The sequence below is a fragment of the Phocoena sinus genome, chromosome 18 (genome assembly GCF_008692025.1).
Source record: "Phocoena sinus isolate mPhoSin1 chromosome 18, mPhoSin1.pri, whole genome shotgun sequence".
In the NCBI taxonomy this organism is placed as follows: Eukaryota; Metazoa; Chordata; class Mammalia; order Artiodactyla; family Phocoenidae; genus Phocoena; species Phocoena sinus.
In genome coordinates this window covers 24,872,031-24,890,759 of record NC_045780.1, presented here as the reverse complement: position 1 = coordinate 24,890,759, position 18,729 = coordinate 24,872,031, and the positions used below count along the sequence as shown (strand labels likewise).

The 18,729-nt window shown below is 39.8% G+C and overlaps 1 protein-coding gene across 1 annotated transcript in view; it reads right to left on the bottom strand.

Moving 5' to 3' along the window:
• Positions 1–18,729, bottom strand: part of VWA8 (von Willebrand factor A domain containing 8) — a 387,125-nt gene that overhangs the window by 230,525 nt on the left and 137,871 nt on the right. The window contains exons 18-19 of the mRNA XM_032610892.1: positions 2,773–2,941; positions 170–247 (exon numbers count right to left, since the gene is read on the bottom strand). Coding sequence (XP_032466783.1) covers positions 170–247; positions 2,773–2,941 — 247 coding nt within the window. The remainder of the gene's footprint in view (positions 1–169; positions 248–2,772; positions 2,942–18,729) is intronic.

The following is an 18,729-nucleotide window of genomic DNA, read 5'->3' as shown; positions in this document are numbered from 1 at the left end:
TGGAAGAAATGTTAAAGTCATTGAAACAGTAAGATATATACATAGGAGAAAGCATAGCATAAGGGATAAATATATCAGCTTAAAAAATAGATTTTAAAGCACTGAACTCTGAGAATATAAAGCAGCATGTCAACAAGAGAAAATCCTATGGAAAATAACCCAGACTTACTGTTGGATCCTGTGTCTCTCTGAGTTTGTGTGTAAATGATAACAATTTGTCCAAAGCTTCCTGAGGCATATTTGGGACCTATTTTATAAGAGAATTAAGGAAAGAAAGAATAAATTGGGATATATGATCAATCAACCAGAAATTATGGCTACTTATCAAACAATATTAGAATTATAATTTTTGAAATCTCTGATTATAGGTATCATGTTTAACCTGTGGATAAATTTGCTTATTCATTTTCTCAGGAAACACATCTGCCTCTGCTTTCTCTTTAAGAATCGGGTAAAAAAGATGTGGTACATATATACAATTGAATACTCCTCAGCCACAAAAAAGAATGAAATAATGCCATTTGCAGCAACATGGATGCAACTAGAGATTACCATACTAAATGAAGTAAGTCAGAAAGAGAAAGACAAACACTGTATGAGATCACTTATATGTGGAATCTAAAATATGACACAAATGAACCTATCTATGAAACAGAAACAGAATCACAGACATAGAGAATAGACTTGCCAAAGGGGAGAAGGGTGGGAAAGGGATGGATTGGGAGTTTGGCATTAGCAGATGCAAACTGGCATGTATAGAATGGATAAACAACAAGGTCCTTCTATATAGCACAGGGAACTATATTCAATATCCTGTGATAAACCATAATGAAAAAGAATGTGAAAAAGAATGTATATATATGTATAACTGAGTACCTTGCTGTACAGCAGTAATTAACACAATATTGTAAATCAACTATACTTCAATTAAAAAAAGAAAAAGAATCAGGTAATCAAAACCAGGCCACTCTTCATTTACAATTCCATCACCAGGACAAAACTGAAAGGAGCCTCTAACCAATTAAAAACTGGCATAGAGTGTACCCGTAAGAAACTTTTCATATATAATATCCCTTTTTGTTAGCTTCAACTCTAATTTAGGCACTTTTCTTACTGAAACCAAACTCCTTCATTTAGTAGTAATCTTATATCTATGTCTACTAAGAGATGTAAGGTATCCTTGTATAAAGGGCGGTTGCTCAAGCTGTGCATTTTTTCAAGGACTTTAAAACCACATACCTGGTGGGTGGGGAAAGGATGGATTGGGAGTTTGGGATTAGTAGATGCAAACTATTATACAGAAAATGGATAAACAACAAGGTCCTACTGTATAGCACAGGGAATTGTATTCAATATCCTGTGATAAACCATAATGGAAAAGAACACGAAAAAGAATGTATATATATGCATTACTGAATCACTTTGCTGTACAGCAGAAATTAACACAACATTGTAAATCAACTATACTTCATTAAAATAAATAAATAAATAAAAACCAACCACATACCTGAGGGGCATGATCTATTTATCAATGAACTCTGAGGAACAGTTGCCCCAAAACATACACTGATTGCTTTTAAGTACACCAATTTTAAACTAATTAAATATGTATTTGTATTGAATAATAAATTTTTACATAAATAATAACAAGTTTAAAATTTTAATTTAAAAAGAGCAGGAGTTGTTACAACAATGACTGGTATCACGTGACTATTTCAGAAATAAACTGCTCAGGGTTTCTTTGGGCATTTACATAATTGGAACTTTTAAAATTTGAAGCTCTATTCAGTACATACTCATTTATTCTTTAAATCAATCCTGTGATGTAAGAAGTAGTATCATCCCCATCTTCAGATGAAGAGACTACAGTTGAGTAATTTACCCACGATCTAGAAGCTAATCAGTAGTGGATTTGACATTTAAAGGCAAGCGATTTGACTTTAAAGCCTATGCCCTTATCCACAACCATGCTCATAAGACCTAAAATTGATTCATTCATTCTGGTATTTCAAAGGGGATGAGCGCATTTATGTAAAAAGTTAATTATTAGTGATCTAGAGTAGTACTGCCCAATAGAACTCTCTATGATGATGGCAATGTTCTTTATCTATGCTGTCGGCCACTTGAAGAAAGACTGAGAAACTGAATTTTTGAATTTGATTTAATGTGGCTAGTGCTACTCCACTGAATAGTGCAGCTCTAGAACTCCAAACGTGCTAAACACAGTGCTTGGTTAAGGCAGACACTGCAATAATAGTTTACATACACTACAAGCCACGAGACAACTAATCAGTTAAGTATAGGATACATTACAATCCCGAGGGGACCACTACTTGGTATTTTCTACAAAATCTAAGGCACTAAAATATATTTGGCCTCTCCTAATAGTAGGAACTTAAAATTTAGTCACCTTCAGCTGAATATAAAAGGAAAAGGAATCCCCAAACTGCTTCCACATGAGGAAAACGGAGAGATAGCCTAACATTCATGGTTCTCAAAGTGTGGTCCCCAGACCAGCAGCTGTCAGCATCACCTTTAGAAGTACAAATTCTCATGTTCCATCCCAGAACCACCGACTTGGCAATCTGTCATTTAACAAGCCCTCCAGATGAGTTTGAAAAATGTTGACATCTGAGAACCATTTTATGAGGAAATCTGGAAATTAACAGTGAGAAAAAGCCCAAAATATCCAACTCTGCTCAAGCAGGTGTCACAAAGACCTTAAAAAGAGAACAGCTGAAGGCAACAGGCTAGAGCTGGCTTCACTCTTACCATTTCCTTAATCACTTGGATTTCTTCACTTTTGACAAGTGGTTTCACGTAATGGAAAAAGAACATGGTTAAGAATTCTGGTCCCAGCCACTGCTGTGCCGTGCTTCCAGTAACAGGGGGTTCTGCTAAGGCAATGATTCTGAAGGAGGGGTGGACAGGAAAAATCGATCTAAAAGGAAAAAAAAAATTTTCAAAACATAACCGTTTATGTTAGAAATTAGGTCATGGTAGCTAAAGCCTAGGCAATAATAAGGCTGTACTACAGTTAAAGCTATTATCCAAAGAACAAGCTTTGAAAAAACAAGTCAGGACACTCTAAAAACCTAAGATTAAAACAAAAGAAGAATCACCAACCATTAATATTTATGATGTACCACATGCACTGATGAAACTCCATCCCTGGTACAAACCACCGTTTTGGATATGTTGTTATACTTACGATAAATTTTCTCCATAGTCCCTTGAAACATAACCCCAAACAGTCCATATTCATTTCATAGGTCCCCTGTGCTTATTTAAAATCTCCTGTCTTGCAAGGAACCCACTCTGCGTCAACCACAGAAATACCAAGAAGTATGATTCAGGATAAGAAGACTTTTTATAATATAGAAAATTTAAGGAGCATAAGGGATTGGATTAAAATTAAACTTTGGATTGGCAATAAGAATACTTAGGTCTTCAAAAGGTAGAGAAAAGTGAACTTCTATATAATTCACTCTTTTGTCATTTTATAGGAAACAATATGATTTTTAAAGTAATCTCTTTGATAAATCTCTGCTAGGGAATCTGAGGATGTAAATATTCTAGGACACGTAGAGGAATAAAATAAGACTTCCCATGCTTTGTGAAATGACTTGAGTAGTTTTTGAAGAAGGAGCTAGAAACCCTTTATCATGATCTAATCATGAATAATAGCCTCAGTTCTTATCAATTTTCAAAATTGCAGTGCAAATAGACTTTTTCAGGGTTATATCATCCTTGCTGAGAAAGGAGAGATGAAACTCAAACACTTGTGAAGATCTTCAGAAAAACAAAAATAAAGGGACCTAAATGGCGTTTCTTCATTGCCATTAACTATTGTGGTAGAACTCAAGTTATGTGATTGGGTAGTGAGAATATCAGGAGATAGGACATGTGCAGAGAGAATCAAATAAATACTCTGAAGATTACAGATAAGAAAAAGTCCTTCCAATAGAAAAGGTAGGTCCACTGAGTCCCTGACTACATGATCTGTAATCTTAGGGGACGACAGCATAATTTGTAAGTCAGGGAAAAGCAATTTTTAGAAATGGTCATATGAAAAGTCTGGATGAATTCCTAAAAGCTACCAAATACCATTTCATTTCTCTAGGTAGGAAAAAAAAAAAAAGACTTCTTTTTCCCAAGCATGGCACGGGGATGATCTGTTCAAAGGAGTTGTTCTAGGAAAAGAGGAAAGGACAACAACACAGATAATGCCTGAAAGTCCTGAGGATAACACGATCACTCATGAGTGCTAGTAATTAGACAGTCACCTAACAGAACCTGGACAGAGAAAATTCTATGATCTGAAAGCTAAAAGGAAAGGTTATTCCATTTTCCACTTCTGCTAAGTGATTTGCTATAATCCAGAAAAGTCTGGTTCATGGCCCAGCAATAGATGTTGGATTCATCCTTGATCCTCCTCTCTCCTAGCCGGGACAAAAGAAGGTGGCAGAGACAGAGCCTGCTTATTTGTGCTTTGTTCAAAAGTAAAGCTGCAAATGTAATTTTTTACTCAAGACAGTGAGGGATACTAAGTTAGGGAATAAACAAAGCCAAAATCCAATAAGCAAGCCAAAAGAGGAAGTCCAATTTACACCTTAAACCAATAGGTCAGGAAAAGGTACCATAGCTGAGCTGTAAATTCAGGCCTAGAAGAACAATTAACATGAAAGCAAGCTAGGTGGTTTTAACTAATATAGGGGGATGGTTATTGCTTATGACATGCATTGTCTGTGGCTTGCTTTCTGGTACTGACTCTAGCAGGGTACTCAAATGAGCTGGATAAAATTAAAGGGGAAAGCGGCTTCCTGGATGGCGCAGTGGTTGAGAGTCCGCCTGCCGATGCAGGGGACACAGGTTCGTGCCCCGGTCCGGGAAGATCCCACATGCCGCGGAGTGGCTGGGCCCATGAGCCACGGCCGCTGAGCCTGCGCGTCCGGAGCCTGTGCTCCGCAACGGGAGAGGCCACAACAGTGAGAGGCCCGCGTACCACAAAAAAAAAAAAAAAAAAAAATTAAAGGGGGCAGTTTGTTAGACAGCTGATGTTGACAGGCAGAGAAGTGTATGCTGACAATAAAAACAGCCATCAAACTACTGAATAACAGGATGAGAAGGATCTTTTTGTTTGTTAGGATCTCCGCAAAGGCTTCCTTACATATAAATAGGTCATACGGAAAGTCATTTCCGAATGTAGCGAGGTTCTCCAAGCCTGAAAGTTAGAGAGCAGAGTACGCCTGAGGATCAGCCATGTACTTTCAGGTGATCTGACATATCGGTGGGTAACACAAAGGCTGAAGCAGTGGTAAATAACTGAGAATTAGGAAATATGCACTACGAAAATTTAAAATCAAGGTTAACTTCAATTTTACTAGAATTTAACAACAAATAACAAATGAAACTAATGATATGGATTAACCAGATAAACAGATATTATTTCATAAAGATTAAAAAATTTTAAAGCAAAAGATCTTGTACAAAGACTTAAAAAATTAAAATACTGCGGTCAATATGTTTGTTTGGGGGCATATGTTTTTAGAGAGTAAAGTACTTTCCAATGCTTCTCTGAAACAAAAAGGAATGAATAACTGATATACAAAACAACATGGAATATCTCAAAATAATTATGTTGAGTGAAAGAAGACAGGTCCAAAAGAGTAATGTGTGTGATTCCATTTATATAAATCTCTAGAAAATACAAGGTATATAGAATAACAGGAAGCAGATTCCTAGGGGTAGAAGAAGAGGGTGAGAAGGGGAGAGAAAGAGGGATTACAAAGGGGACCAAGGACACTTTGGGGATCGTAGATGTAGTCATTATATTGATTGTGGTGATGGTTTCATGGGTGTATAAAAAAGCCAAAAATTATCAAACCATATACTTTAAATATGCAGTTTTTAATATGTCAATTATACCTCAACAGAGCTTTAATAAAACAAAAAATTCAATAAATTTCTATCTTTTGAAGGAAATTATATGCTACATTTTTGTCAAATGTGTTTAGTAAGGAATTTGAAATAATAATATAGAAGGTTTTCATAAAGATATTAATCATGAACTGGAAGCGGATTTTGTAACTGGCCTTCCACACTATAATAGTAATGTTCCAACTCAGAACCTGGAGGTTATGCAGTCCTGTACACAGTCCATATTTCTCCTTTTTTGCAATGTAGCAAACTGCATGGACACACCTAAAAAACCTTTATACCACACAGTGTCTAGTGTGATGAAAGATAGATGAGAGATAGATAGATGGATGGATAGGTAGATAGATAAATGTATTGCTGTTGTTAATAACCAGCACTGCAAGAAAATTTTTGAAGACCTTTGGTGGCAAGGACAAAACAAAGATAAGTGATAAGAACTGAGAATCATGGTTTCCCCTTCAAAAGCAGAGCAGCTAGTCTAAATCTGGTCTTGAATGAATTTTTGAGAGAAGGTTCATTCTTGTATCAAATATGTGACACATTCGTGTATAAAAAAGACATAAGCGATACACACAATAATAAGTAATGAGATCCTTCAAAGGCACAGAGCTTAGAACTTTCCCTTGACTGTAAAATGTTTAGCATTATTTTTCAAAATCAGAATTTGCATACAGCGCTTTGTTTTGAAATCAAACACAAAGACTTGGGCATAAAACCCTAGATCTACCTTGAATTTTGTTAAAAATTTATACAGCCTAATTTTCTAGCAAAGAGATCCTGAGGTTTCTGGGGGAGGCAGGAGAGTACCCACCTCGAATGCTTGAATCGTAACTATCTTCAAACATGAGTAAGAGTAAAAGCGTCCAGGGAATGTAACGGATTGAGGATTGCGCCCAATGTCCACTTACTGTTCACAACTGATGAATAAAAACTGGGAGATTATAAACTGTTTTCAATGTTTTATCACAATCAATAAAAATATTCAATAAAAATGCAAAAACGTTAGAGCATATATAATTACAACTGAGACTAGGCCCCTAATCTTTATTTCTTCCCTGAGATAACCAGAGGCCTTATTTTTGGTAAAATAAACTATTAGCAATTCATAGAAACTCTCACCTGCCTCATCTAGGCTCTGACCAACAGCAGGAAGGGACACATTTAGCAGCCTATAGTATTGTTCTCCCCCTTTCCCCAAAGAAGTTTTCTCATCAAAGTAAGTAGTTCTATTTCGGTCCTTATTTCCTGTGAGAAATGCAGGCATGGTGTCTGGTGTGCGTGGCCGTCATGTTATTTCTAACGACCACGTCCACAGTATTCCTGGCGTCTTGCAACAGAAGAAGGAAAGTCTCTAACATTTGTTAAGTTATTTCTTTTTTTTTTTAATTTTATTTATTTATTTATTATTTTTGGCTGTGTTGGGTCTTCGTTTCTGTGCGAGGGCTTTCTCTAGTTGCGGCGAGCGGGGACCACTCTTCATCGCGGTGCGCATGCCTCTCACTATCGCGGCCTTTCCCGTTGTGGAGCACAGGCTCCAGACGCGCAGGCTCAGTAGCTGTGGCTCACGGGCCTACTTGCTCCGTGGCATGTGGGATCTTCCCGGACCGAGGCACGAACCCGCATCCCCTGCATCGGCAGGTGGACTCTCAACCACTGCACCACCAGGGAAGCCCTTCTTAAGCTATTTCTAAGGGAACATTAGCTATGTCATTACCTGCGAAGAATACTAAGGAAACGATCAAGGTATATGATCTTGGTGACGGGTTAGACCCCAATGAAGGTAAGCAAAGGAGTCAAATATAATTGTATAGAAACTGGGCTTCATACTATGAAGCTGAAAGGCTTGGTAGCTCACTGCTAGTAGATGTTAATTATGAGACCCCATGTTATCAGATTTGTCATTAAAAGCCAAAGTGTTACTAATTAGTAGGTTCATACAAGGAAACATTGCTAGCTCAGAAAGTTATCTAAAACTGGATTAATAGAATTACTTTACCTTGAGTTTTCTAGAATTTATTCTAGGTTAAGATTTATTCATTTTTCAAAAACATTTACTAAGTGACCTACTATGTATCAGGTATTGTGACACTCAAAACAACGAGGTGAAGTATAGAGCAAAACAGAGTCTGGACAACATTAAAGTCCTAGGTTCCAGTTATTTCCTGAGGCCCAAGAGCATCCTTTCCCTTCCTTTGAACATGTGAGATACCCCCAAATTCCTTTTTGCAAGAATTTAAAGTTTTTCTTTTGTTGCTCTTACTTGCAGCTACAGGATTCCTGCCAAACACAAATATGAAAATTGTTCCTATCTAAAAGCCAAAAGGTATCTAAATTTATCAAACTGGGTCTAGAGGCAAAGAAGCTTAATTCTGATTTCCTTTCATTCTACCTTTGATATTTTTTCTATCTCAAAATTCCCCACAAAGAAACAAAGCATTAATAGCTGAGTTTACTTAAGACGAAGACAAATAATAATCACTTTGCTGAACTTCAGTTCTGTGCTTAGGTACAGAATAAAAGGATACAAGACTTGGGTTACGAGTTTCTAATTTATACTTCAAATACTAATGCCAAGAGTGACATATTAGATATGGACACAATACAGGATCAACTCAGCTAGGTAATGGGTCATATAAGAACAACTCATGAAAAAAATTAATTTTCTCACAGGGTACAAATTTCCCGTTTTTATGCTATGCTATGTCCTTTTAGTCAAGCTGCCTGCTCTCTACCCAATGAACACAGCCTTGAAAGATATAGTCAAGTGGTTTGAAGGAAGAATCTAACCTTTTCAACCCTAAAAGAGCACATATTTATTCTCAGAAAGACAAAAATGGGCAACAAAATTAAAGCAAGGTTAACCAGGAAAAGGTAAAGAAGTTTACTAACAATCCACATCATCGGAATGAGGCAGATTCTGTAATATGACTGTGTATAACAATAAAATAGAGAAAAACTGTTTACCATCATAAGAAAATAGTGTTTCTCAGGTTAAAAAAAGGGGGAGTGCTGATAAGGAAAGCAATTAGGCTTTCAACTGGGAGAGAGATTTCAGACAGAGAGGAGAATCCATTTTTAGACATCTCACCTCTGAAAAGTCAATAGAGTCCTGACAAATTGACAGAACGTAAGAGAAAAAAGGTGGTCAGTCCAGGAGGTTCAGTATCTAACTGATGAAGATTGCAGAAAGAAAGACCAGAGGAAATGGGGGACTGGTAGTGGAGACAGATCTAGGATGACATGTACGCTACACATATGGAGAGCAACAAATCCAGATTAGGGCTAGTGAGAACATACCATGGAGAAAGATGAAATGGACAGAAGATGAAACTGACAGAATACCTGATGTGCCTGAATGTGCCAAGATGAGATTTAGACAACAGAGGAAATGTCTGGGATGAAAAAGTGATACACAAAAAATAAGGTTGGGAAGAGGCGATCAAGGTGGCAGAGTAGGAGGAAGCTGAGCTCACCTCCCCGACAAACACATCAAAAATACATCTACAGGGCTTCCCTGGTGGTGCAGTGGTTGAGAGTCTGCCTGCCGATGCAGGAGACACGGGTTCGTGCCCCGGTCCGGGAAGATCCCACATGCTGTGGAACGGCTGGGCCCGTGAGCCATGGCCACTGAGTCTGAGCGTCCAGAGCCTGTGCTCCACAACGGGAGAGGCCACAATAGTGAGAGGCCCACTTACCGCAAAAAAAAAAAAAAAAAAAAATACATCTACTGGTGGAGCAATTCTCACTGAAAACAAACTGGAGACAGGCAGAAAGACTCTTGTACCACCAAGGGAAAGATCCACACAGAGTTGGGTAGGAAGGGAAGAGAAGCGATCAGGTTGGGACCTATGCCCCTGAGAAGGGACACAGAAGAGGAGGGGGATAACACAGGCTCAGAGATCCTCCCTGGGGAGTGAGCGGTTCGAAACATATATTAGGCACCTCAGTCCTGGGGTCTGACTGTGGGAAGACAAGTCTGTCTAGCTGGCTTGCAAACCAGTGGGACTTACAGGAGGGCTCTAAGAAACCTAGACCTGCTTGTGAAGAAGGCAAACTCACTTGCTTACTCCCGGAAACAAGGTGGAGGAAGCAGATTGAAGCTGCCTGGGGTTCTAGTGGGCTTCCAGAGCCCAGCCCAGAGCCCAGCCCAGCCAGCACTAGGCACCCGCTCCAGCCCCTCTAGCTCCAGCTCCACACTAGGGAGAAGCTGCCTCTGCAGGGCAGAGTGCTTAGCTGCGGGGGATGGAGCTGCCTCAGATCCAGCACAACATCTGAATGGGGTGAGGGTGGCCATTACTGGTGTTCGTGGAGGTGCCTTATCAGGAGCAGTCTAAAGATCTGACTGGTGTGCTGGGACCTCCCCAGCCCACGTCCCAGCCCGAGCCAAGGGTATGCTCTGGCCCCTCTTGCTCCAGCGCTGCTCCTCTCTAGGGCAAAGATGCTGTTGCTGGGAGTGGGGGAGGGAGCACACTTAGAGGGAATGGAACCCTCAGGGCTTCTGCTCCAGCACGTTGGGAACCAACCCTGACTCCAGTAGGGCGCTGACAGCCACATAGAATAGGAGAAGTCCTGGGCCACACCTGGCTCTGGCTCTAGCCCCTCCATCTCCAGCCCCATCACCTAAAAAGGTGATGGCTGCCAGCACACCCTAGGAAAAGATGTGACCCACGCTCACTTCCTATTCACCTCTCCCACCAAATCCACTGGGAACTGCATAGGGATGCTCCCACACAAGGGCACCCCTTCAAGAATGGGATAGGTAACTGTTTTATCTAATTTCATAGTGACAGAGAAAGTTAAGTAAAATGAGAAGGGAATTTGTACCAAATGAAAGATTAAGGAAAAAAACCTGAAAAAACAACTAATGAACCAGAAATTTAAAATTTACCATATAAGGAGCTCAAAGCATTAGCAATAAGAATGTTAACTGAACTAAGCAAAAGAATAGATGAACACAGTAATAATTTTAGTAAGGAATTGGAAAATATAAAAGAGAACCAATCAGAGCTGAAGCATGCAAGAGGTGAAATGAAAAATACACTAGAAGGAATTAATGGCAGACTATGTGAAACAGAAGAATGCATAAGTGACCTTAAAGACAGAAAAATGGAAATCACCCAATCAGAGAAGCAAAAATAAAAAAAATTTTAAATAAGAATAGTTTAAGGGACCTCTTGGACAACATCAAGTATACTAATATTCATATTATAGGCGACCCAGAAGAAGAAGAGAGAGAAAAGGGTCAAAAATGTATTTGATAAAATTATGGCTGAAAAATTCCTGAACCTGAAGAAGGAAACAGACATCCAGGTATAGGAAGCCCAGAGAGTCCCAAACAAGATGAACCCCAAAAGACTCACATCCAGACATATCATAATTAAAATGCCAAAAGTTAAAGGCAGAATTCTAAACTCAGCAAGAGAAAAAGAGTCACATATAAGGGAACCCCCCTATGGTTATCACGTGATTTTTCTGTAGAAACTTTGCAGACAAGAAGGGAGAGGCGGGGGAGACCTTCAAGATGGCAGAGGAGTAAGACTTGGAGATCATCTTCCTCCCCACAATTACATCAGAAATACATCTACATGTGGAACAACTCCTACAGAACACCTACTAAAGGCTGGCAGAAGACCTCAGACCTCCCAAAAGGCAAGAAACTCCCTCACGTACCTGGGTAGGGCAAAAGAAAAAAAAAAAAAGAGAGACAAGAGCATAGGGAAGGGACCTGCACTTCTGGGAGGGAGCTGTGAAGGAGGAAAGATTTCCACACACCAGGAAGCCCCTTCACTGGCGGAGATGGAGGGGTGGCAGCGGGGAAGCTTTGGCGCCACGGAGGACAGCGCAGCAACAGGGGTGAAGAGGACAAAGCGGAGAGATCCCTGCACAGAGGATCGGTGCCGACCAGCACTCACCAGCCCAAGAGGTTTCTCTGCTCACCTGCCGGGGCGGGAAGGGGCTGGGAGCTGAGGCTCAGGCTTCGGAAGTCAGATCCCAGGGAAAGGACTGGGGTTGGCTGTGTAAACACAGCCTGAAGGGGGCTAGTGCACCACAGCTAGCTGGGAGGGAGTCTGTGAAAAAGTCTGGAACTGCCTAAGAGGCAAGAGACCACTGTTTCAGGGTGTGTGAAAAGACGGGATTCAGAGCACCTAATAAACAAGCTCCAGAGACGGGCGCAAGCCACGGCTATCAACGTGGACACCAGAGACGGGCATGAGATGCTAATGCTGCTGCTGCAGCCACCAATAAGCCTGTGTGCGAGCATAGGTCACTGTTCACACCTCCCCACCTGGGAGCCTGTGCAGCCCGCCACTGCCAGGGCCCCGGGATCCAGGGACAACTTCCCCGGGAGAACGCACGGCACCTCAGGCTGGTGCAACGTCACACCGGCCTCTGCCGCCGCAGGCCCGCCCCGCACTCCGTGCCCCTCCCTCCCCCCGGCCTGAGTGAGCCAGAGCCCCCGAATCAGCGGCTCCTTTAACTCCGTCCTGTCTGAGCGAAGAACAGATGCCCTCAGGCGACCTACACGCAGAGGCAGGGCCAAATCCAAAGCTGAACCCCGGGAGCTGTGCGAACAAAGAGGAGAAAGGGAAATCCCTCCCAGCAGCCTCAGGAGCAGCGGATTAAATCTCCACAATCAACTTGTACTCTGCATCTGTGGAATACCTGACTAGACAACGAATCATCCCAAATTAAGGAGGTGGACTTTGAGAGCAAGATTTATTATTTTTTCCCCTTTTCCTCTTTCTGTGAATGTGCATGCGTATGCTTCTGTGTGAGATTCTGTCTGTACAGCTTTGCTTTCACCATTTGTCATAGGGTTCTATCCAACCATTCTTGTGGTTTTTTTTACTTTAAAAAAATTTTTTTCTTAATAATTATTTTTTTATTTTAATAACTTTATTTTAGTTTACCTTATTTTATTTTATCCTCTTTCTTTCTTTCTTTCTACTTTTACTTCCTTTTATTCTGAGCCATGTGGATGAAAGGCTCTGGTGCTGCAGCCAGGAGTCAGTGCTGTGCCTCTGAGGTGGAGAGCCAACTTCAGGACACTGGTCCACAAGAGACCTTCCAGCTCCACATAATATCAAACGGCAAAAATATCCCAGAGATCTCCATCTCAACACCAACACCCAGCTTCACTAAACGACCAGCAAGCTACAGTGCTGGACACCCTATGCCAAACAACTAGCAAGACAGGAACACAACCCCTCGCATTAGCAGAGAGGCTGCCTAAAATCATAAGTCCACAGACACCCCAAAACACACCACCAGATGTGAACCTGCCCACTAGAAAGACAAGATCCAGCCTCATCCACCAGAACACAGGCACTAGTCCCCTCCACCAGGAAGCCTACACAACCCAATGAACCAATTTTAGGCACTGGGGACAGACAGCAAAAACAACAGGAACTATGAACCTGCAGCCTGCAAAAAGGAGACCCCAAACACAGTAAGATAAGCAAAATGAGAAGACAGAAAAACACACAGCAGATGAAGGAGCAAGATAAAAAACCACCAGACCTAACAAATGAAGAGGAAATAGGCAGTCTACCTGCAAAAGAATTCAGAATAATGATAGTAAAGATGATCCAAAATCTTGGAAATAGAATAGACAAAATGCAAGAAACATTTAACAAGGACCTAGAAGAACTAAAGATGAAACAAACAATGATGAACAACACAAAAATGAAATTAAAAATACTCTAGAAGGGATCAATAGCAGAATAACTGAGGCAGAAGAATGGATAAGTGACCTGGAAGATAAAATAGTGGAAATAACTACTGCAGAGCAGAATAAAGAAAAAAGAATGAAAAGAACTGAGGACAGTCTCAGAGAGCTCTGGGACAACATTAAACACACCAACATTTGAATTATAGGGGTTCCAGAAGAAGAAGAGAAAAAGAAATGGACTGAGAAAATATTTGAAGAGATTATAGGTGAAAACTTCCCTAATATGGGAAAGGAAATAGTTAATCAAGTCCAGGAAGCACAGAGAGTCCCATACAGGATAAATCCAAGGAGAAATACGCCAAGACACATATTAATCAAACTGTCAAAAATTAAATACAAAGAAAACATATTAAAAGCAGCAAGAGAAAAACAACAAATAACACACAGGGAATCCCCATAAGGTTAACAGCTGTTCTTTCAGCAGAAACTCTGCAAGCCAGAAGGGACTGGCAGGACATATTTAAAGTGATGAAGGAGAAAAACCTACAACGAAGATTACTCTACCCAGCAAGGAACTCATTCAGATTTGATGAAGAAACTAAAACCTTTACAGACAAGCAAAAGCTGAGAGAGTTCAGCACCACCAAACCAGCTTTACAACAAATGCAAAAGGATCTTCTCTGGGCAAGAAACACAAGAGAAGGAAAAGAACTACAATAACAAACCCAAAACAATTAAGATAATGGGAATAGGAACATACATATCAATAATTACCTTAAATGTAAATGTATTAAATGCCCCCACCAAAAGACACAGATTGGCTGAATGGACACAAAAACAAGACCCATATATATGCTGTCTACAAGAGACCCACTTCAGACCTAGAGACACATACAGACTGAAAGTGAGGGGATGGAAAAAGATATTCTATGCAAATGGAAGCCAAAAGAAAGCCAGAGCAGCAATTCTCATATCAGACAAAATAAGACTTTAAAATAAAGACTATTAGAAGAGACAAAGAAGGACACTACATAATGATCAAGGGATCAATCCAAGAAGATATAACAATTGTAAATATTTATGCACCCAACATAGGAGCACCTCAACACATAAGGCAAATACTAACAGCCATAAAAGGGAAAATCGACAGTAACACGTTCATAGTAGGGGACTTTAACACCCCACTTTAACCAATGGACAGATCATCCAAAATAAAAATAAATAAGGAAACACAGGGTTTAAAAGACACATTAAACAAGATGGACTTAATTCATTTTTATAGGACATTCCATCCAAAAACAACAGAATACACTTTCTTCTCAAGTGCTCATGGAACATTCTCCAAGATACACCATATCTCGGGTCACAAATCAAGCCTTGGTAAATTTTAAAAAATTTAAATTGTATCAAGTATCTTTCTGACCACAATGCTACGAGACTAGATATCAATTACACAAAAAAACTCTGTAAAAAATACAAACACATGGAGGCTAAACAATACACTACTAAATAACCAAGAGATCAATGAAGAAATGAAAGAGGAAATCAAAAAATACCTAGAAACAAATGACTATGAAAACATGATGACCCAAAACCTATGGGACGCAGCAAAAGCAGTTCTAAGAGGAAAGTTTATAGCAATACAGTCCTACCTTAAGAAACGGGAAACATCTCGAATAAACAACCTAATCTTGCACCTAAAGCAATTAGAGAAAGAAGAACAAAAAAACCCTAAAGTTAGCAGAAGGAAAGAAACCATAAAGATCAGATCAGAAATAAATGAAAAAGAAATGAAGGAAACAATAGCAAAGATCAATAAAACTAAAAGCTGGTTCTTTGAGAAGATAAACAAAATTGATAAAGCATTAGCCAGAATCATCAAGAAAAAAGGGAGAAGACTCATATCAATAGAATGAGAAATGAAAAAGGAGAAGTAACAACTAACACGGCAGAATACAAAAGATCATGAGAGATTACTACAAGCAACTCTATGCCAAAAAAATGGACAACCTGGAAAAAATGGACATATTCTTAGAAAAGCACAACCTGCCAAGACTGAAACAGGAAGAAATAGAAAATATGAACAGACCAATCACAAGCACTGAAATTGAACCTGTGACTAAAAATCTTCCAACAAACAAAAGCCCAGGACCAGATGGCTTCACAGGTGAATTCTATCAAACATTTAGAGAAGAGCTAACACCTATCCTTCTCAAACTCTTCCAAAATATAGCAGAGGGACGAACACTCCCAAACTCATTCTACGAGGCCACCATCACCCTAATACCAAAACCAGACAAGGATGTCACAAAGAAAGAAAACTAGAGGCCAATATCACTGATGAACATAGATGCAAAAATCCTCAACAAAATACTAGCAAACAGAATCCAACAGCACATTAAAAGAAGCATACACCATGAACAAGTGGGGTTTATTCCAGGAATGCAAGGATGCTTCAATATATGCAAATCAATCAACGTGATACACCACATTAGCAAATTGAAGGAGAAAAACCATATGGTCATCTCAATAATTTCAGAGAAAGCATTCGACAAAGTTCAACACCCATTTATGATAAAAAACCCTCCAGAGGGCTTCCCTGGTGGCACAGTGGTTGAGAGTCTCCCTGCTGATGCAGGGGACGTGGGTTCGTGCCCCGGTCTGGGAGGACCCCACGTGCTGCGGAGCGGCTGCGCCCGTGAGCCATGGCCGCTGAGCCTGCGCGTCCGGAGCCTGTGCTCCGCAACGGGAGAGGCGACAGCAGTGAGGGGCCCGCGTACCGCAAAAAAAAAAAAAGAACCTCCAGAAAGTAGGCATAGAGGCTACCTACCTCAACATAATAAAGGCCATATATGACAAACCCACAGCCAGCTTCATTCTCAATGGTGAAAAACTGAAACCATTTCCACTAAGATCAGGAACAAGACAAGGTTGCCCACTCTCACCACTCTTATTCAACATAGTTTTGGAAGTTTTAGCCACAGCAATCAGAGAAGAAAATGAAATAAAAGGAATCCAAATCGGAAAAGAAGAAGTAAAGCTGTCACTGTTTGCAGATGACATGATACTATACATAGAGAATTCTAAAGATGTTACCAGAAAACTACTAGAGCTAATCAATGAATTTGGTAAAGTAGCAGGATACAAAATAAATGCACAGAAATCTCTTGCATTCCTATACACTAATGATGAAAAATATGAAAGACAATTTAAGGAAACATTCCCATTTACCACTGCAAAAAAAAAGAATAAAATGGCTAGGAATAAACCTACCTAAGGAGACAAAAGACCTGTATGCAGAAAATTATAAGACACTGATGAAAGAAATTAAAGATGATACAAATAGATGGAGAGATATACCATGTTCTTGGATTGGAAGAATCAACATTGTGAAAATGACTCTACTACCCGAAGCAATCTACTGATTCAATGCAATCCCTAACAAACTACCAGTGGCATTTTTCACAGAACTAGAACAAAAAATTTCACAATTTGTATGGAAACACAAAAGACCCCGAATAGCCAAAGCAATCTTGAGAATGAAAAACGGAGCTGGAGGAATCAGGCTCCCTGACTTCAGACTATACTACAAAGCTACACTAATCAAGACAGTATGGTAATGGCACAAAAACAGAAATATAGATCAATGGAACAGGGTAGAAAGCCCAGAGATAAACCCATGCACATATGGTCACCTTATCTTTGATAAAGGAGGCAGGAATGTACAGTGGAGAAAGGACAGCCTCTTCAATAAGTGGTGCTGGGAAAACTGGACAGCTACATGTAAAAGTATGAGATTAGATCACTTCCTAACACCATACACAAAAATAAGCTCAAAATGGACTAAACACCTAAATGTAAAGCCAGAAACTCTCAAAGTCTTAGAGGAAAACATAGGTAGAACACTCTATGACATAAATCACAGCAAGGTCCTTTTTGACCCACCTCCTAGAGAAATGGAAATAAAAACAAAAATAAACAAATGGGATCTAATGAAACTTCAAAGCTTTTGCCCAGCAAAGGAAACCATAAACAAGACCAAAAGACAACTCTCAGAATGGGAGAAAATATTTGCAAATGAAGCAACTGACAAAGGATTAATCTCCAAAATTTACAAGCAGCTCATGCAGCTCAATAACAAAAAAACAACTCAATCCAAAAATGGGCAGAAGACCTAAATAGACATTTCTCCAAAGAAGATATACAGATTGGCAACAAACACATGAAAGAATGCTCAACATCATTAATCATTAGAGAAATGTAAATCAAAACTACAATGAGATATCATCTCACACCAGTCAGAATGGCCATCATCAAAAAATCTACAAACAATAAATGCTGGAGAGGGTGTGGAGAAAAGGGAACACTCTTGCACTGCTGGTGGGAATAAGAATTGGTATAGCCACTATGGAGAACAGTATGGAGGTTCCTTAAAAAACTACAAATAGAACTACCGTATGACCCAGCAATCCCACTACTGGGCATATACCCTGAGAAAACCATAATTCAAAAAGTCATGTACCAAAATGTTTATTGCAGGTCTATTTACAATAGCCAGGAGTTGGAAACAACCTAAGTGTCCATCATCGGATGAATGGATAAAGAAGATGTGACACATATATACGATGGAATATTACTCAGCCATAAAAAGAAATGAAATTGAGCTATTTGTAATGAGATGGATGGACCTAGAGTCTGTCATACAGAGTGCAGTAGGTCAGAAAGAGAAAGACAAATACTGTATGCTAACACATATATATGGAATTTAAGGGAAAAAAAATATGTCATGAAGAACCTAGGGGTAAGAGAGGAATAAAGACACAGACCTAGTAGAGAATGGACTTGAGGATATGGGGAGGGGGAAGGGTAAGCTGTGACAAAGTGAGAGAGTGGCATGGACATATATACACTACCAAACGTAAAATAGATAGCTAGTGGGAAGCAGCCGCATAGCACAGGGAGATCAGCTAGGTGCTTTGTGACCACCTAGAGGGGTGGGATAGGGAGGGTGGGAGGGAGGGAAGAGATATGGGAACATATGTATAACTGATTCAATTTGTTATAAAGCAGAAACTAACAGACAATTGTAAAGCAATTATACTCCAATAAAGCTGTAA